General features: G+C 41.8%; 1 protein-coding gene across 2 annotated transcripts in view; it reads right to left on the bottom strand.

The window, feature by feature from the left end:
• The window catches only part of slc12a2 (solute carrier family 12 member 2), a 54,037-nt gene that overhangs the window by 13,546 nt on the left and 19,656 nt on the right, over nt 1-20,835 (bottom strand). Inside the window, exons 3-21 of one of the 2 annotated variants that reach the window (XM_068574542.1) lie at nt 19,745-19,820; nt 18,839-18,934; nt 16,774-16,913; nt 16,326-16,436; nt 15,993-16,101; nt 15,289-15,416; nt 14,915-14,999; nt 14,661-14,821; nt 14,296-14,403; nt 13,806-13,929; nt 13,410-13,511; nt 9,967-10,122; nt 8,857-8,956; nt 7,342-7,453; nt 6,231-6,371; nt 5,088-5,194; nt 3,680-3,759; nt 2,332-2,475; nt 826-873 (exon numbers count right to left, since the gene is read on the bottom strand). In XM_068574542.1, the coding sequence (XP_068430643.1) occupies nt 826-873; nt 2,332-2,475; nt 3,680-3,759; nt 5,088-5,194; nt 6,231-6,371; nt 7,342-7,453; nt 8,857-8,956; nt 9,967-10,122; nt 13,410-13,511; nt 13,806-13,929; nt 14,296-14,403; nt 14,661-14,821; nt 14,915-14,999; nt 15,289-15,416; nt 15,993-16,101; nt 16,326-16,436; nt 16,774-16,913; nt 18,839-18,934; nt 19,745-19,820 (2,128 nt within the window). The remainder of the gene's footprint in view (nt 1-825; nt 874-2,331; nt 2,476-3,679; nt 3,760-5,087; nt 5,195-6,230; nt 6,372-7,341; nt 7,454-8,856; nt 8,957-9,966; nt 10,123-13,409; nt 13,512-13,805; nt 13,930-14,295; nt 14,404-14,660; nt 14,822-14,914; nt 15,000-15,288; nt 15,417-15,992; nt 16,102-16,325; nt 16,437-16,773; nt 16,914-18,838; nt 18,935-19,744; nt 19,821-20,835) is intronic. The other variant, XM_068574543.1, reaches the window with a different exon arrangement.

Raw genomic sequence — 20,835 nt, 5'->3', positions numbered from 1 at the left:
CTTGATGTAGATTATGGTCATTTTGAGTCAAAGAGACCATAAAGCAGGGGAGGCTTTAGGGGCGGGGCTTACTGTGATCCCTATAGTATAGGCCAGATAGACCAGATCTACTTTCTCCATTTTGACCATTCACAAAAAACACTATATATAAACAAGTATTAATATTTATGATATTATTCCCAGGCGAGTATTTTGCATTTCTGAGTATGGAACCTATTATATTATATTATATTATGGTTTAGCTTCACGACCACAGGGGAAACACCATCAATAAGGAAGAGGGAGAGCAGCTCAGGGGTCAGTTGGACAGGGCTGGAGACATGAAAACACCAGAGCAGTTTTCATCCTGGAAAAGAAAGCGACAGACAAAGTGTCCCCTCCAGAGCGAGAAGCAGCAGCAGCAGCAGGCAAGAGACACTGAAGACAGGAGGAGGAAATTGAAATGTTGGCACACGCTCACAACATTAAATACTCAAGACTTGGATTGAGTTAAAAGGCACTAGCACACAGCGTCAGAGACTGGGCTTGAACTACAAGCTGGCGGCTGTTAACAGGAGAGCAGGAGAAAGAAGAAAAGACTAAATGTTATTCCCCAAAGCCAACGAAGCCAGAGACACGGCCGGACGAGGGGGGATACGAGACAAGAGACAGCAGGACGGTGTGTTAATACAAGAGGAATTCTAATACAGTGAGAAACGAGGTGATAGAAAGATGATAGGCAGGATGAAGAGTTTAAAAAAACAAAGCAGAGAAAGAAAGAAAGAAGGAAAGAAAGAAAGAAAGAAAGAGAGGTTTTAAGGCAACACAATAAAGTGGATCTCCTGCCTTTTTTCAACAGGGGCTGTGTCGTAGCTTTGCCGTCCTCCTCGTCATCTGGGAAACGTGAGACAAAAGAAGAGAGAAAAAAACAACGAAGAATTGGGATGAAATGTCAATTTGACGTGCCGTTGGCTCACAACCGAAGTTTCCTGGTCATGAATCCACATGGAGTTGAGCACAGCGGAAGGTTTACAGTTATGAGGCTTCCTGCTAACAGACACCGAGGCTCATGGGAAACAACAAGCTTGTTCTCTCTTATCTCTGGACCCTCCAGATGAATCTATCTGGTAAGCACTCAGACATGTGAAGGATATCAAATACGCATGAATCAGTTCTAATTCTCAAAGCTGGACGACTCCACGGACACTGGGCTTGGATCAGAAGGGAGAGGCAGAATGACTAGAGGGACTTAATGAGTGCTCAGATACAGTAGGAGCTCAAGCTGGGACTAAGAGGATTACCCAAATCAAGGCATTCATCTTCACTTTGCTGCCTCTTGTGCCTTCAGCAGTCCGGCATGTGTGTGGGCCCTCCATTGATTACCACTAACCAACATACACATACATGGTACTCAGCTGATGCAGAAGCAATTAGAATTGGTATTTCACAGCAATGTTGTGGTATTTATGGGATGGGTGCTGAGAAAAGGAATTCATTAAGACAACTAGTAAACACAGAAGAGCTGGATGCCAAACACAAACTTGGCTGTATTATTAAAACAAGTCTCAGCTGGTACTTTTAATGAGTGGAGTGATAGACATGAAACCTTATGGGCGAGCACAATCGGGCGACATGTGCTCAGGACGATATTTTATCAGGGCGGTTTGTTTAACAGGCTTATTTTGTTACCTAAGCTTTGACAAAAAACAACAAGGTACTGGTTTCATTTTAGCTTGTGTCAACGGAGCCCATCCTACAAGAAGACCATGAAGTAAGCAGGCAGTAGTACAGGGCTACGTTGTTCACATGTAAAAAGCTTTAGAAACTATAAACAACAACAAATCATTTAACAGAATCCATACCGGATGACGCCTGGGGATCCATGCTGGGAACACTTGCTCTCGCTCTCTCTGTGTGTGGACTAACAAACTGGGGCCAGTGGGACGACTGGGTCATGGGTCACTGAGGCGACTTCCTGTCAGGGCAGAGTGTGCGAGTGTGCGTGTGTGTGTGTGTAAGCATAATAAAGGAAGCCATTGATTGATTTCAAAAGGAAAACTCTTTGAAAATGGTGTTAAAGTGATTTCCTGGATAATGGAAGTGGGAGGGAGGGATATGGGGGCGGATGGATTAAGGATTTAATTTGACAATACCAGCCTTGGTGATTGTTGTGGAAACACGGGAGAAACCTCGACCCAAACCACCCACATGAATATTTTGGCAATCGGCGGAAAGTAAGAGTGAGTGAGTGAGTGAGTGTGTGTGAGTGTGTGAGTGTGTGTGTGTGTGTGTGTGTGTGTGCGTGTGTGTGGTGTCTGGCGTGTGTGTGTGTGTACACTGAGGCAGGCTGACCTTTCTGCATAGCCGGACTGTTCTGGAGGCTGGTGGCCTTGGACGATGGCTTGGATGAGTCTGCATCAGAGTCTTTGCTGGTATCTATGGACACGATCACATCTTTCATCCCTGAGGACTTCTCCTGGGAGGAGAGCAAGTCATCTGGGAGGAAGTGGAAAGATGGGGAGGACATAAGATGGTGGGAAGTAGATGGAGTGAGCATAGGGTGAGAAAAACAAAACAAAGGGAACAGTCAAAAATCAGACTTGTAGAGATCAGATTTAGCACAAAGGAAACCTGTGACGGAATAAAACAGCATGTCTTCTGTTTTGAAGGGTAACTTTGGAATAAGTTGTGTGAGAGTTTGTTCGGGCCCCATCGCCTCAACAAAACTGTAACAAAATGGTGCAAGTTTTTGTGATTCCTTCATCTGTGCTTTTTCAAATAGATTAACAAGTAAATCCCTTTTAAGTAAACGAGATTGCTCCATCCGACAAACTTATAACATGTGCAATCACTTTGTTAGAACCATGCAAATAGTTATATCAGTGCAAAATATATATATATATATATATATATATATATATATATATATATATATATATATATATATATATATATATATATATATATATATATATATATATATATATATGGCAAAAAAATTACTTATTGTGGCTGCAAATAACCTGATTTGCACTAAATATATTTAAGATAATAACAATAAGGTTCAACCTGAGCAAAACAGAATGGGCAGATGTGTGAGCATCAGGTTGTATCAGTATCAGTCGCTGCAGTGAGCTGCTTTCTACAAATATTTTTAAAACAGGGTTGTAGATTTGACACAGCCGCTCTCACTTCATGCTCAATCTTGAGCTGAGATCTATATTCTGTTTTGAGACTCAACAGCAGAAAAGACCTCAAGGAGATGTCACGGAGGCTTTTAGCAAAACGTCGAGAATCGCGAGTCGCGAATGCGCAGTGTGACCCGTTAACAGCCAAACCTAAACATTTCCATCAAAGTACAGGCATTTCGCCATGTAGAAATGACCAGTCTGGGCCAACAGTGATGAAATCAGCAAGAATACAATACGAAACGTAGGAGCCAACATTTTGGGGGCTCAACCTCTACCAACCTCCGCCATTTTGATTTTAGATTTTTTTTTTTTTAAACCATCACTCATGACTCCCCAACCTTCATACACGTGATACACTCAACAGCTGAAGTCTGGTTTTAGTTGTTCATGGTATCATTATAAAACATGTTGATTATCAATTAGATTATATTGCATGTGGCTTTGGAAACAAACCTGTGTCTTGTTTATATATATGTGTGTATGTATGCATGCATGCTCCCGTTACATACCTTGACCCTGGATGTGGGACACGTCCAGTCCCTCCTTCAGGCGCAGAATGACAGCACCGAACTGGAAGTCAAAGGACTCGCTGGGAAGAAGAAAAAGGTTGGATATCAGCGGCCAGAGAAGAAGTTTCAAACACAACAAGCTGCCAGTTCAAACATGTGAAGGTTAAGTTGCTGGATGGAAAGTAAAGGCCGCATTGCTGAGGGCATTAGCAGTGATTTTAATATTGTCGGGCTGAACCATCTCTGACCTTCCGCTCTAATAACATAATCCCCAAACTTTACAACCAGGAACTCATTCAGCCAAGTCCTTCACTCACGGTCTCACATGACTTGAAACAGGGTTTTCACCAACAACGCTCTTCTGAGTGCGTGTAGTACTACCAGGAATACTTCCAATACTACAGTTTTGGATGAGGATACCAGCTGCAGAGTCTGTGCTCAGAGGCCCCGGGCCCTCAAGGGGCCTCAGGGGTTTGGGATTTTGACGCGTGGTCATTTATTTTTATAAATAAAAGTAGTTATTTAAAAATGGTTTTCTGATAATTCATCTACAAATGAAGTATACTGTTATTGTAAAATGAAAGAGGCCGGTGAGAAACTTAAATAAATCCAGAAGTTTTATATAGATATTACAGTAGAGATGAATTATGAGCTGTTTAACTATTTAACACTCACTCTAAGCAGATTGCAATACATTATTAAAACTCCTCTTTCTAAAACTGTTTTTCATTAAGAAAATATTGAATTAAAAAAACAATAATAAATAATTAAGACATTATAATAATTATACAAAAAATAGATCATACATTCACTAATAGTATGAATTGTGCAGATAACAATAACAAGGTAAATGTTTAATATTTAGTCTGGAGCCTGAAACATGCAATGCAATATGACACTTCATGAGTTTTCAAAGATGATTATGAATGCAGTTAAAAAAATTATGGATTGCAGCTTAAAAAAGGTATATTATAATTAGTTGTTCATTCTTATCTTCTCTTTTTTCTATCGCTCCTTCACAGAACAAATATATTTCTGGTATTTTGCATGGTAGCTCCTCCCATCAGTGTGTGACTGGGTGAATGATCACATGAAGTGTTAAAGAGCTTTGAGTGGTCTGAAGACTAGAAAAGAGAGATACATTCCAACCATTTACCATTTGAATGCTTGGGAGAACAGTGGATTACTAAACTAACCAATAGCTGCAGCAAAGTGTGAGTTGCTACACATCCAGGAATCAAATGTGACTGAATGTGTTGAACTCTTTAAGAAGATCTCCACCCTGCTGCCCAAAAGCGTAAGGAAGTATTCATTCAGTGTTCACACAACAGACTATTTCAATGTCACACCCTTTAGAAGCATACAGATGCTGCATGGAGTCAGTCTCTTTGAAGGAGCTCTGACTTACTGGATCATACTGATGTAAGTCTCCACGTTCATCATGTCGCCGTCTCTCCAGTCGTTCTTGAAGCCCAGCACCAATGTGTTCGGCTTGAGGCGACCCAGGCCTGCCGCCTGCGAGGGAGAAGAATTGAAAACAAATTCACGCCAAGGCTGGACACATTCCTACCCATCACTGTTCCTTCTGGAGCAGGAAATGAAAAGTGAAAGCATTCCAGTTCAGCCAGTCCATGGTGCCAGTTCTTACGAGAGACGCTCTCAGGCAGCCAATCACTGCCAGGTATTCATACCTGAGCTGGAAACTCTGAGTTCACTATGAGCTCGACCGCCATTTCATAGGTTCATTGTTTCCACTCGTATAAAAAATAACAATATATTCACCAAGAAATAAATATAAAATCTGAAACAGTTTCTTTAAAATCTCACCAGAAGAACGGAAGACTTCTAAAAGTAGTTAAAAATTTAAAACCCCTTTTAAGGATTAGGAATAACATGTGATACTTTTTTACTTCATTTATTTTTTGTTTGATCAAAAAAAAGAAAAGAACACTGCGCCCTTAAAAAGGAAGAAAACTAAATCTGTGAGCTGAGGATTTACATCTTCATTAAGAGTAGTGTCGAGAGAAACACATTGTTGGTGTGGACCTTTTATTGAGAGCTCTATGCGAATGTAAAAATATGAAATGATTCCATACTTTGAATTTTAAATTCCATCTTCCTTAAACTTGGAAACCGTTTTTATACGTTCACACGCAGCCTTATGAGACCAAGTGTGTGATGCTGGTTATAAAAACAAGCGGACATTGATCTGATTTAAGTTGAGTTGAGATGATTTGAGACAGTTTAAGGACATACGTGGTCCAAAGTCAGTAACGTTTATAGCCTCTTACACAAAAAATGGATCTGCCATCAACCTGGAGAAACAACTTCAAATGTTTCTCGTTGGCAACGGTTTTTGAACAGTTGTGAGACAGCGTGCCATGAGAGGCATGAGCTCATGAGCACCAGAGGACCCAGAGCCAACATGGCTGGCCGCCGTTAGTTGTTGGCACTCGCTGTGCTTGAGGCTTGAACAGCAGAGCCCTATACTAAGTTACATTATGCACAGCAGCAGAGGCTGGATCTATCTGAGGATAAGCCGTTTTCATACCTGGAGCAGGTACTGTGAACCCTGCCTCATGTCCTCTGCGAACACCGGCGAGTAGAAGGCCTTGGTCTCATTCTTCAGTAGCCAGCGCTGGTACCGGGCCTGGTCTGTGGCCAGTTCTTTGAAGTTTGGCCTTCTGTAGCCCTGTGGACACACACACGCACACAGAAAATATAACAAACCCCAAAGCCCTACAGCTCCACATTAACGAGGTCAGACGTCACAGAATGCTTCATTTAATCAGATCAGACGGGAGAAATCTGGCACCCGAGAAAGTGGCACCCGAAATCTCCTCGTCAGTGACTTTTGTTTATTTCAGAAGAAAAGCTGCTCTTCAGCCAGGAAACTTTAATGCCATTAGCTGAGAAGGTTTACATCATTTAACTTGGAAGCCATAGAAGCAGGCAGGGGGCGAAGGGGGGGTTCAGAGGCCACTTGTGGAGGACGGTGTGTTCCCTGGAGCCAGGAAGCCTCAGAACCGCACAGAGCCTGCATTCATCCAAAGGGCCCTCCATTGTGGAGCAGTTATGCCTGGCAGGAGGTTCGTCGAAGGCTTTTACGCCGTGGATGCAGGAGTGGAACAAACGCGTCACTCATATCACCGCTGATGAGCTCATTTCTGAGCACGAAGGTGACTCGGAGATTTATGCAGAGCAAAGACGGGTAAGAAATCACACAACCAGCATTATGATGTTATAAACAGGGGAGAATTAATAAGCAATGATTTTGGCTCCAAAAAGCCCAGATATACTCCCAAAACAAGTAATTATATCTCCTAATAATAACTTATATTTATGGATATATGCTTCAAACCATAAGCTGATTGGTAAGGAGGGAAATGTTAAGACATGTTCTCCAGCACAGTTTGTCCTCCAAACGACAACCTGGTCAACTCAAATATTAATTATGCTATGTGTTCACATTCAAAATGAATATTAGCCAATATATTTTTGTTGGAATTTTGTATTTTTAATCTCAATTATTGGTGTTAAGCTGCAAAAACTCCAGTATTACTCTCGTTGCAATTGTTACTTAGTACGTGAAATACTGTTGATTGAGTGAATGCGAGCCAGAATCAGGATGAATGCATCTAAACAGCAGAGCTTTGACTCACCGTGCGAATATGACCGCAGATCATCAGGCCTACGTTCTTGGTGAAGGTGTGGACCAGATCCAGCAGAGCTGGACGAGAGTTGGGGTAACCAGTCATCACCAAACACTGGGGTCTACAGGCAGACACAGCCAAGGGGAAACATTAACTTTAAGAGATCCATCCATCATTATTAGGGCAAGTTATGCTATCCTACCGTTAATGCATTATTAACAAAGACAATTATTTTATTGCACATTAATGCAGTTTTTCTATTTTGAAATTCCGTTGCTCACTGGCTCTGGATACACACAAAAGATAGATATATACTTTATTAATCCCCAAGGGGAAAGACAAACTACGGGTCACACAAAAGTGGGATGTTGATCGGAGTTAATAGAAGAAAGGTTATTTGTAACCACTGCAAAGTTGAGTTTTATTATGACAGCAGACTGAAGTGTCACTTGAATGCAATACACACCGTTGATACCAGCAAATGACGATCCGTATGAGCCTCCCTCAAGACGCACCACCATGAGTAAATCGTGGCAAATAGTTTCAGTTTTACATTTGATTACGTTCATGTTTAAATTGAGATTTACAAGAAATATTTTAACTGCTACTGTGTAAAGAGCATACTGCTGTTCAAAAGCATGGTTTTTGTTCAAAGTGTTTCTTTTGTTCATATAGCAATACTTTTAAAATTAAAGTGTGCAAGACACTACTTTTGAATTAATTATTTAATTTTGCGCATAGCAATGCATCGCGATAAAAAAATGTACTCATTGACCAGCTCTAATATAGTGTGTATATATGTACTGTTTCAAAGTTTTCATATTTTAAGTGGCATTACAGCATGACTAGCTTCTCAAGCTGCATAGCCATTTTTCTTGTGACCTTCACAGTCTGAGCACGGGACACAAAAAAAAGAAAGAAAAACAGGAGCGGAGTAGCGCACATCAAAGCAAATATGTTAAGCACCAGGGGATTTAATGGAGGTGGTGAGAAGTGACAAGAGGGAGTTCAGAGGAGCCCACTGAAGACACCATCAGATGCTTCTTAATCTCCTGCTTGGTTCGCTGCCATGGGAACAGCCCAAAGGCACATTAACACTAATACGCCTTCGAACACACCACGCGTGCAAGCATTCAGAGAAAGAGCACATGTCACATGGGGGATATAGAATAGTAATACGACCTTCTTTTGGTACTTAGGTGTATTTCAAGTTCATGGATCATCAACAGAATACCCTGTTTTACTTCATGATACTGATTGCGATATCTAAACTTGGCGCAATGATCATGTTGTTCAGTACTATTCAAGGAATTACCTTACTAGTTAAGAGTACAAAACCATGTGGTCATTTCATCCAGAAACAATGCTATATCGTGCTCTTTAATATTATCCAGATATGTGATGTGCTGTATCAGGATAAAAGGCTTTGGCCTATTGCCCAACACCACCACACAGTTCTAATAAGAGTAACTAGAGACATGTCTAGCGTGTCGTTCGTAGGGGACACTTCTTTGTGTTCAGTACCTGAAGTTCTTAATGTGGTCCTCCACTCCGCTGAGGTGCAGAGTGTGGGTCAGGGCCTGGTGGTAGGTCAGCGCCTGGGTCGATGAGCCCCAGTTCACATCTGGTGGGGCGGACGCATGCAGGCAGAAACAAACAGTGCAGTTTGGAAGTGTGTTTACGGGTCGTCCTGTTGGACCAAAGGCCGGCTGACCCATGTGGCGATACAGGCAATGAGAAGGCCTCGTGTGTGTGTGTAGCTGCATGTCAAACTGAGTGTGCACACAGGTGTGTGTGTTCAGAGCTGCGAGGATAGCTTTGTGTTTGAGGCGGTGCAACGATGTGTGTTAGGCGGTGGAACAATTTGACAGCTTAGTGTTGTGCAGCAGTGTGACTTCTTTAGTCAGACTTTGCTTACAGTTGAGGTTTTTGTCATGTGAACAGAGCAATGCATTTTGAAATTGTTCATTCTATTTGTTCCATAACATGTAGAAATAAACAATACATCGTGATTTGACAATGTTGGTAAGAGAGAAAACGTCTACACGGAACTACAGGGGCAGCACACTGTTGAACGGAAATACAGAGAAAAAAAAGGTAACACCTCTTCAGCATACTACGTTAATGTTGTGAGGACTAGGCTAGTTCACCAATGCTTCGCTGACTTATGCTACTTATAAGCATAGAACTGCTGGGCCATGGAATACATGATTATTTACCTGAAAACAGGTGAAACTAGATCCATTTCAATAAACTATCTGCATATTCTACTTCAAGAAGTCATGAAAACCAGGCATATTGTTGGACAGTGCTTGTTATTCACTTTAGGTTAAGCTAGGCTAGCAGCTTCACCCACACCTCTTCTGATGAAAAAAATGACTCAGAGGAGATTATTTAAGTGGGAAACGAATAATTGTATCATTGATTTGTCATATTAACGCCACGAATTAACTGTTTGCAAAATTTTTGCATACAATTTTATATATATATATATATATATATATATATATATATATATATATATATATATATATATATATATATATATATATATATATATATATATATATATATAAAAAATTCCGTGGGCATAACTGTTCATTTGCACTAAGGTGTGAAAACTCGGTCACTCACCTGGCTTCTTGTAGCTGACGTAGATGAACAGCGCCAGAACGATGACGTTGGTCATGAGAGCAGCCCACCAGTTGATGACGAACATCACCACGCAGCACAGTATCGCTCCAATGAGTGAGACCCACATGTTGTAGTATTTGAAGCTGGGCCGCCATCCTACAGCACCGATGGAAATAAGTCACCACATTGCAACAAAAAGGGGAACAATATTCCAAAGCACCAAAAGGACTCATACTGCTGGTCACATATTTGTATCATAATGTTTGGCAAAGTCATATTTATGGTAAACTGAGGAAATGCACTTCATGTTAAGGTTGGGTTGAAGTCAGATTTGTTAAAGACTTTTTAAACTGGGACCAAGTTAAGTCAGACCTGCAATTCTACTAAAATCCCCCTCCATGAACATTTTTCAATAATCATCATTAACATAGTCTTAAAATAGCAAATGTTGCTGTTAAAGAGGATGGATAACGTTAAAGTTGGAGTGGGATATGTGCTTGGGTTAAAGAATGGGAGTTAGCAGCCTGTTAGACTGGAGACCAGAAGGTTATCCCAGCTATTAGAGACCATGTTTGTTTACTGGGTACCACAGAAACTAGACTAGTAGGATTTTAGTGATGGGACACAGTCAGACTGTGTGTGGTTACACAATGACAGCGTCTAAAACAAACCACAGGACATAAAGGGTACATTGACGTGCTGGTCCTCGCAGCCCCATTCAGGGGTTTTTATGTGTCCCAAAGAGTGGGGAGAGATTGGCCCTGAAGAGGCCAGAACACCAAATGGGGGATGTAATAGCTTGTGGTTGCAGAGGCAGTAAAATACATCCCATTCTGTGTCTATTACTACTGGCCCCTAATTCAGTCATGTACCATTTACGTCCATGTAATTATATGACCTGCTTGGAGTGAGAAGCAGACTGAGAATCTGTACCTGGATATCTGCTAGAGCTTTGGTATTGAAGAGGGAAAAAGCACAGTACTCAATATAAAGAAGCTGTTGTATGCATTTCATTCAGCTACACTCTAAAAAACAGCTCACCCATAAACAATTTTAATATTATCTCACACGCTTAAAGTGGAGTCCAACTATGCAGACCATTGTACATCTGGGTCTGAAATTTCTCCTAATCTCTATGCAGAAACATTTGATCGCAAGCAGGAACATTGACATTTAAGATCTAATCTGTGTTTACGAGGGTCTCGCATGAGGCCCAACCGTTATAATTAAGGGTAGAGTTTAACAGCATTTTACCTAATGTAAATCGAGTATTGAAGCCCCTTATGCAACCTAATTATTTCTGATCCCTTACTGAATCTATTTTTAAAGTAACTAAATGTATGAATAACTTCCGCTCAACAGTTTCTTTAAGATCTGATTTGAGTCATGCTGTCATTAATGTTGACGAGCCGTAGTTACAAAAGCAGAGGATGTAAGGCGTCGTCACTCTAACCTGCACAAAAATCTTATCAAGTATTTATATGATATACATAAAACCGGGGGATCCTGGCTCTGCTGGTCTTGTTGGGAGTGCAAAAACACACACACAGTCTATTAACAATTATGGATTGCATTACATACCCATGCGTCTAATCGCTCACATGATCCCTGTGATGCGGGCTTGCAGAGAACACATCAACAACACAACAGCACAGTTTCATTTTTGGCTTGTTGTCAAACAACTTGATGGAACAAAGCTATTCCTTTCAACTGCTGCAAACTGGAGGCCTGCTAACATTACGTCAATGTTTTGTACATTCCCCATTGCTATTAAGAAAAACTAACTCTGTTTTCTGGAAAGTTTATCCACATCCTGTAAGCACCAAACTAAATTCCATTGGATTGGAGACAGAGATATATTTCCAAAGCTGGACAAATAGAACACAAATCTATCTGCATTGAAGAAAACCACTGGAGGTCGCTGAGAATACTTTTCCGTTGGTCAACTCCACCTTTAAATGATAACTTTGGTATTTTCAACCAGGACCTTATTTCTTACTTTTTTCTAATTAATAGGGATAAAGTTTCCTGGAATTGGTCCAGCATTGAGGGAGAGGAGGGATAAGAATATCTGGACAAATGTACGTCTAATAAAAGTGCTTTTTTTTGCCCAGGCTGTGATTGTTAGAATAACTTGTGTCTGGACACGTTAGGGATCGAGTCTCACTCAAGGACGAGTCGTGTTGGCGGGAGACAACAGAGGAATGCTCTGCAGAGCGGGACCTGTCGCTGTCTGATATTCAGATCTCACAACGAGACGTCCCTTTGAGCCAGACTCTGATACCCAATGACAATAAGGTTTCATTTCTCTCAAGGGTTATTTCCATAATGTTGAACAGGCACTTACAGGAGCACTTACATTACTCTGATGACTCTGTCCTAGCAGCAGGTAACGATAGCCTATTGCGTGTGTAGCTACAGTAGCTCCCGAGCCATCAACCTTTTTAACAGAGAAAAAACCCAAACGACACCCATCTCTACTCCCACCAGCATTTCAAACCACTAGATTTTGAAGCGACAGCTCTTGATTTCAATGGAATAATCACAACCACTGGACCGGCTCGCAGACTGTATCAATCTTCAGCCCTTCAGGGTACTTTCACAATGAGGTTGACGAACAGCCAAGAGTCTTCACATTGCTGACCTCTGGGATAAGTAAAGGCCAGAAGGTCTAAAACCAGGGATATCATCACAGTCTGGTGGCAGGTGTATCTATTGAATAAAATGTGTTAACTAATGATTCAGTGAACGAGTCTGCTGTCGTTGCTTAAATGTCTGACTATTTCAACGTTGGCCCGTACCGGAAAAAAATCCCAGCTTCCCGCTGTCTTTGCGTAAATAGCCGCATGATAGAAAACGCCGCCTCCACGTCTGCTGGGAGTAGAGCGGCTCTATTCATACATGGGCTCTGTTGGATAGAACACAGACTTTGCACCAGGAAGCTGTCGGGCTAAAGTCTGTTTAATGTCTGGTACAACGGATTCAGACGCTCTCACATGCAGCTCCTCCGCTGATGTCGACATAAGTTTGGGGTTACAGTGCGTGTGTGAAAGGAGCTTATAATAACAATAATAATAATAATAATAATAATAATAATAATAATATGAACTGTCTTGTGAGTTGTACTTCTAAGCTTTTAAAGCAGTTACATGTGTTTTGAGCTGTAGAGAGCCTCAAAGTAATTCCTTCGGAACCCCAGACCTCATTCAACACCGTATGACGCCGTAACTGTCATAGTGGCTGATGAGCCGCTCCTCTTCCCAACCAGACAATGGACGTCTCTTATAAGTTATTTATATTACTTGATTTTTTTAATCTTTATTTACTTGTGAGCAATGCTGCTGTAATCCTGTAATTTCCCCACTGAGGGACTAATAAAGGATTATCTTATCTTAGTTCCTCAGTAGCCTGAATGTCTGGATCTAGCACGTTTAAATTCTTACCTGGTGAGTTAGCCAGTGAGGCGTGGAACACAGAAAAGTTGATCAAGGCATAGGATGCCAAAAAGAAGTTGGAGATGATGGGGGCAATTATGTTCAACTCCGCTGCAAGAAGAAAACAGAGAAACTGTCAACTTAGTGTTGGCCACAACTCAAGTGTCATGTCCCCTCGGCCTTTCAGCAAGAGCAAATAGAGGATTCTAACTTTCATTTCCGTAAAAATGTATTCAATTCAATAGGAATTGTTTTTATATTCCTTATAGTTACACTAAAAAGGACATTCATCTTTCCAGGTAACTTCTTGGAAATTACAGTGACATTACATAAATGCAAAAATTACATTACAATGTTTTTTCCAATGAATACTGCAGCCTCAAATCTTTTAGTCTGTAGCCATACCGATGAGGATGAAGGCCAGAGCAATGCCGAAGGTCAGGATGTAGCCTCGCAGGGGCTCGTTGTTCTTGCCGTAGCCTTTGGCGAACATGCCCAGGCCGGGGTAGATGTTGTCCTTACATAAAGCCTGAGGAAAATTAGGGCAGGGGTCATAAAATATCTCTACACCTGAGCATCACAATATTACGTTTTAGCTGATTATATTGATTTTTTCAAAACAGTAGTGCTGTGATGTTGAAGGTTACAGGGACTGCAAATGCTTAACTTACTGATCCCATTGCAGGAAAAAACATTTTAAACTCAGATAGTATGCCTATAGCAGTGTGATCTTTAAAAAATAAAAGTACAAATATTGGATCGTAACCCCTGTATATGTATCATATTGGAATTTGAACACATTACGTAACACGGTAGTTTAAATTGACACTACAATTTAAATCAAGTAAACTGTTTATTAATATAATTTGTAAGGTACCTTGATGCTGCTTCTTACCTGAAAAACTTTAGGTGCACTGACTAAAGAGGCCAGCGCTGAGGACAGAGTGGCAGAGAAGATTCCAGCAGTGATGAGTGGCCCGAAACCAGAAACCGTGCTCATCACCTGAACCAAACATTAAAAATGGAAAATTTGAAGGGTTTGAACACTTTTTGTAAATTTTGTTTCTGTCTGAAAGAATTCAAGGATCATTTATCATCATTATGCAACACATGGTTGTACAACAAAAAGCAGTTGTGGTCCATTTGCGAGACAAGAAAAAACTTGACAAACAAAACCAGCGGTGCATTTATACAGCGCATGTTCTAAACTCGCATCATATGGAGCTTCAAACCTCATCTTGGGACGGCGCTGCTTCGTACCTGGAAGTCGTTCAGCAGTCCGTATTGGCAGCCGTCTTTTTCGGTCTTGCACGTGGAGAAATCGTAACCAAATTTGCAGGCAGCGTCTGTGCAGTTCATCATGAACTGAGAACTGACTGTGTCGTTCAGGTTCCCGGTGGCCTCTCTCACAATACAGGAGCCTGGTGTGAAACGAGTACATTCGTGAAATTGTTGTCAAGAAATGCGATTCACTTCTACGGAGAGACGCAGAATGGCACACAAAAGCACTGCACCTGTGGAAACAGCCACACCCAGGTAGACTATTCCTGTGATCAATATGGCCAGCAGGGTTCCTCTGGGGATGGCCAGCTGTGGGTCCTGCAACAAACAACCACAACTCACACACAAGATAACAAGCGATCCATCCATCAAAAGCTTTTAATCCTCATCAATAAAGGGCTTTTAGGTGATGCCATCGATCCTGACTGCCACTCTGAAGATCACCAACTCAAGTACCGTGTGACTGTTGCTTTTGTCCCTATTTTCCAACAGAGTTAACCCGTGCAGCTCAATTTATACAGACTGTAGAAACCAACTTTGCTTGGTATGACAGCTTTAGTAAATCTAGGACATCTAGGCTCCTTAGTCATGATTTAAGTCTACTTACAGCGAGGTCTCCTGAAATGTTGGCTCCAGCCAGAATACCAGTGGCAGCAGGGAAGAAGATGGCGAAGACAGAGAAGAACGTCTCGCCCGCCCGGAAGTCAGGGCCCATGTTTTCCCACATGATTGTACCTGACAAGGGAACACAAGTTTAAACACACAAACAGCAGCTAACAAAGCTCTTTGGGGCAGCTTTCGATCACCAGTCTCCCCATAGTTCATGTGTCAAAGTGTCCTTGTACAAGACACTGCTCCCCGGGTGCCTCACAGAGCAGCCCACTGCTCCTTAATTAGGGATGGGTTAAATGCAGAGAAGACTTCCCCCAAGAGGATAATTAAAGCTTACTTTCTTCTAAAGCCAACAGCCATTAGCAGGACCCCTCTTTGTCCATCAGTCTACAATATGGTTGTTTCGGTCTTAAGTTTTCTTTAGCCACTTTGCTTTGACGGTTTGTGGCTAGAGTACAAACTTCAGTGCATGATCTGAGCAAGCGCGAGTATTAACAAAGCTTTAGTCGATTTTATTCTTTTCTTCGTGATGAATTATTTCCAGGAAACATCTGCGGTGTGACAATTCTGTGTTCCTTTGTGGAGAAACTCAGTTGTACAATTCTGATTAAATCAAGGAATCGATTATTCCTAAAAGAATGCAGATGGTAATTCCGCCTTAAAAGAATATACACTTGAGAAATCAGCGAGTGGTCGTACCGTCATAGCCGAAGAAGCCGGCAGATTCCTTTGACTTGAGAGGAATAAAAGTTCCGATGAAGTAGTTGATGATGGCTGTGACGAGAACGATGAGCAAGAATATCTGGGCCTGTAAAGAAAGAAAATGGACAAATTTCTTAGTCACAACAGATCTCTTGAACCAACTATGAATTAACGTGTGTGTGTGTGTGTGTGTGTGTGTGTGTGTGTGTGTGTTTTCTGATGGGGTTTTCTTAAAGCCTGTTATGGAAATTTTCTTCAGAGGCTTAGACTTGAGCACTTCGAGCTTCAGTTTGTATTGACTGTGTATCGGAGAAGGGATCCCACTCCTACCTTAGCCTCCCATTCCATTCCCGCCAAGGAGATGCCCAGGAGAAGGATTACTGTGATGGTGCCGATGATACGGATATCATTGAGTTCATCTGTCATAATGGCATCTACACCCTGAGAGACAATACAAGGAGTTGTTAAATAGTTATATATCTTAAGTGCATCCTCTGCTCCTCTATCAGCGTCTGGTAAACTGCAGCCACTGCCGAGGACAAGGTAACGTTCGCTCTGCTGAGAGGGTGATTGGCTGCAATCTGCCTTGCCTGAGGCAGGCAAGAAACATTGCAGCAAATCGCTCTCCCCCTGGACAAAACCTGTTGGAGTCCCTTCCTACACAATAGTCAGGTGACTATTTGAACAGAGACACATTTTGCTTGCTCTTATCATTCCTGCAGTTTGTCCACAGTTTAACAAACTGTTTGAAAGCATAATGAGGTACAAAGAGACTTACGGCAAGAAGTCCCACAACAGTTTCTGCAAAGCCCACCACATACATGGCTACAGCCACTGCATTGGCAAAGGCAAAGATCAGACCAATGGAACCTCCAAACTCTGGGCCAAGACTCCTCGAAATCAAGTAATATGCTCCACCTGGAAATAGAAGGAAATGGACAAGACGTTAGTAAAAGTTAATTGTTGCGTTTACTATCATTTTATCAATATTTTACTGCAAAGTTAAATGCATATATCGTACGATCAGACAATAGCATAAAACAGATTGAGGCCATGTCTATATATTGTACGATAAGTCAATTACGTGATTATCATGACCCAACCCCCACCGCTAAGATGAGGTCCCAGTGAGTTGACCAGAGTTTGAGCCTGGTTCATCTACTTACACACTCTGTCTGGGCTAAAAAGGGCCATCGGAGGCCTCCATTAGCACAATTATCAATGGTCAGTTATGCACATCCTCTCAGTGAGTGACGTGTTAAAGAACACCACAGCCACACAAAGCCAACAGTTGGGAGAGGTCTCCAAGGCATCACATGCTCCACATGGAGGTTACTTTAGCTCTAGGATCACATGTCACACTGCCAATCAACTGCTCCAGAGAGCGCTGGGCAGGGCATGCTACCGGCCTGCAACAAAGAGCTTAGAGTTACCAGGAGGATCTATAGAGTAGATGGTTGTCATTGGTAGACTGAAGTTGAATAATTGGGTTGATGTCCCCATGCACAAATGGAGCTCGATTTGGTCCCCAAGGGCTAACAAATATCTGATCAAACGACCTAAATCATTACAGATTACTAGTGAGTTACCCATACCACGATTGTTTAGAACAAATCTCAAATATCCCTTGACGCCTAATCAAATTTGAACGCACACAAGAGGAGAAACTAATTATAGAGAGAGAGTCGATGATCCTGCTGAAATTCAATCACGTTTAGATTGAGAATCAGAATTGTGACACCGCTACTCTGAATCCCATTTTAAATCGGCTGCATAATATAAACAAAAATTAAGTCACTGTGCATGGAGGCATTCCCTGAAATGTGATGATAATGGCAGGAAAGACATTTACAATCAGGGAGCAACATTGTATTTGTGTGACTTAAGAGGCTAGCATAATGCAGTATAAAGAACACGGCTCCCTATTTCATTTCCATGTGATCACTGCATCAAAACAAAATCAGCAGCCAAGTAAAAAAGTTGAACAAGGCTCAACTTTGGCTGCAAAGCAATGTGACATCGTCCAGCGAGGCAGTGTTCGCCAGTAAATGCGTGCAAGTTGCAAAAGCTGGTGGGTCCAGGGTAATTCTACTATTCACTTCAATCATCAAGATGGAAAATATTACACTTGACGGCACAATAACTTTAACTGCTTGGCAAAGCCTCAAACCCATGGATCAAATCAGAATCCCAGGATTTATTTGCATTCCCAGTCCATGTTCTCACCAGTAGCTGAGCACCAGGAACGTTCTGTCCTCGGATCTCCAGTGACTTCATATAATTGAGAAGCAGAACCAACCACCACATATTTGAGAAGCAGAACCAACCACCACAACGAGGGTCCACGTGCTTCCTTTTTCCTTTAGTTTTCATCCACATCACGTAGTCAGTCGTCATACATCTGGTAATATGTGAGCTTGGCAGCTGTTTAATGAAACATAGGACTGTTTAGGAGTAAACTCCATGGGACCATGTGAAATGGATGAAAGCTTCAGATAAAGCTAATCGGGAGACCTCAAGTTAGGTTTGTTGCGTCTTGAGTCAACAAGAGTCAAGTAGCGCAGCGTCTCTACCACGTCAGTTTTCCGCTTGTTCTAGCAGAACAGAAGGAATTAGCTGTTCTTTTTTTAGTGTTGAAATGTGAAAAGTCAATAACAGATGGCTGAGAGAGTGTTTAACCCGTTTTTCAGCTGCACAGACAATACTCCACTGTGATACATGAGTGACAGCTGTCCGTGCTGGTTGAAGCCACACCTGGTTTCACACCACGCAGTCGGGAGAGATTAAAGCCAGTCCCTGGTGTTTTCTGCCTTTGTGATCTGTCTACAGAAAGCTATGCGTACCTCCTCGTACAAATCCGTTGGTGGCGATGGCCGACGTGGAGAGGCCTGTGATGGTGGTCACTACGGTGGCCATGCCAACGATCAAACAGGCAAGCGCTGTAGAGAAGGAAAACAAAAAAGGGAAAACACAGTATAACCTTTATGAATGGCTCAAATGAAAAGAATGTGCAACACCGTTAACAGTTTTATCGTCGGCCTTCCAAGAACTCAGAGAGCTCCGTGAAAAGTAACGGCACGGCCCCGAAGGAGAGCTACTGCAGTGACGATGGCCACATGTGTCACTTTGTGGTGATATTTCACATCAAAGCGGAGAATTAACAACAAGTGCTGTGGGGGGGAAAGGGGTCAGGGACAGTTGAAAGTTGTGTTGTGTGTGAAGAGAGAAAATAACTGACACGGCGTGTTGAACGCAGGGTCAGAAATGGCCACCCAGCGAGCAGCAGAATGTCAATAAATAAGGGCTGCGTGTCACACTGGCTCGCTAACTTTTCAGCACGGCAACGTTTGAATTTGTCAGTTACGTGCAGTCTTTGCCACATCAAAGTAAAACATTGGCTATGTATCAAACAGGCTCCCGACCCGCCGACTGAGTCTCTGTAGCGTGGTTTAACATCAGTGAGAAGAGGGGTATCAAAACGAGTAACAAAAGAAAGAAAAAAAAAAGTTTTCTCCGGGATTCAATGTAACACAGGGAGAGTAATTAATTGACCCAAATAACAAACATCTTCTCTGACTTCTCCCTAGCAGGATATTTCCATGCAGATAGGAGAGCTATATAGATATGATTTATTTGTACATTCATCAAAAAGCATTCTTTCATTTCAAAACATTGAAATTGTGTCTGCGTATTCAAAACCCACTGCCTTTATTACTCGCATTATATGAATCACACACACACACACTTACCAATTCCAGCCTGACCCACGATCCATGACATGCGGATGAAGAGCATCACACCCCAAATGTTCAGCATGCAGCGGACCTGCAGGGAGGAGGGCCGGTTACTGCCAGTGCATAGGATGAAGGTTCCCACCGTCATTTGAAATTGATTATATAAATTTGCAGCTGCACATGGCTATGTCAGAGAGAGGCAGCTGCCCTCCATACAAATAATCCACAACCTGGACAGCAGAACTGATGAGGAAAAAGTGGCATGCTGAGAGTATATACATTTGTCTCAATGCTGCTTTTTTTTTTTATTCGTTCTGAGTTCACGATCACAGTTTGGGTGAAGATGCACCAATAATGATGCAACGCACCACCTTGTGTGTGAATGTGACTTCATTGTGCTGCAATTGTGCTGATCTAGACTTCATTAGCGCCACTGACAAATTACAACTTTATTTCCATAACTTTTATCTTGTCGAGTTATGACTTTATTTTCCGGGACTGTCACATTATTTCTGGTTGTTAGAACCAAACTTATCAAAAAACTAAACAAAATTAAGTTCTGAACTAAACTACAACAGAAATTGAGTTCAACATGTCCTACACTCCTTATTAAAAGCTTTTATAAACCAAGAAAAACCAGGCTTAGTGCAAGCTTTGTTTTAGAGAGGAAGTCAGTATTGTCAAAATAAAAGCAGGATGATAAGATCCAGACTGCTGACTTCAATAAAATGAAATGTGTGTCAAACAGACCTCATCGTGAACCACACCGCGAAGGCTTTTGGGAGTACCTTCTTCAGTGGCTAAACCGCCACCAACCCACCATCTGAACCACAAGTCATTCACACTCATGATCCAAAATCATCAACAGAGTGGCACACCTATCACCTGTGATCCACTTTATTGAGTTCAACTGGAACCGTTGGTAAAGTGGACAAACGGGAAAGCTATTTCTCTTTCAGTAGGCAGGCAGCAAAACCTAAAGGAACATTTAGCTTCTGTTTTTAGTGGAAATATTCTATAACTCCATTTTGCCATCTTACACTGGCTACTGACCTGAGTCTTTCCTTAGAAAATTGCTCAGAGTATAAGAGGACAACTCTGGACTG

Source organism: Clinocottus analis, unplaced genomic scaffold, assembly GCF_023055335.1.
Source record: "Clinocottus analis isolate CAN_PGR_092001 unplaced genomic scaffold, fCliAna1.0.p SCAF_13, whole genome shotgun sequence".
NCBI lineage: Eukaryota > Metazoa > Chordata > Actinopteri > Perciformes > Cottidae > Clinocottus > Clinocottus analis.
Note: the sequence above shows the minus strand (reverse complement) of the source record. Positions and strands in the feature narration are given on the sequence as shown.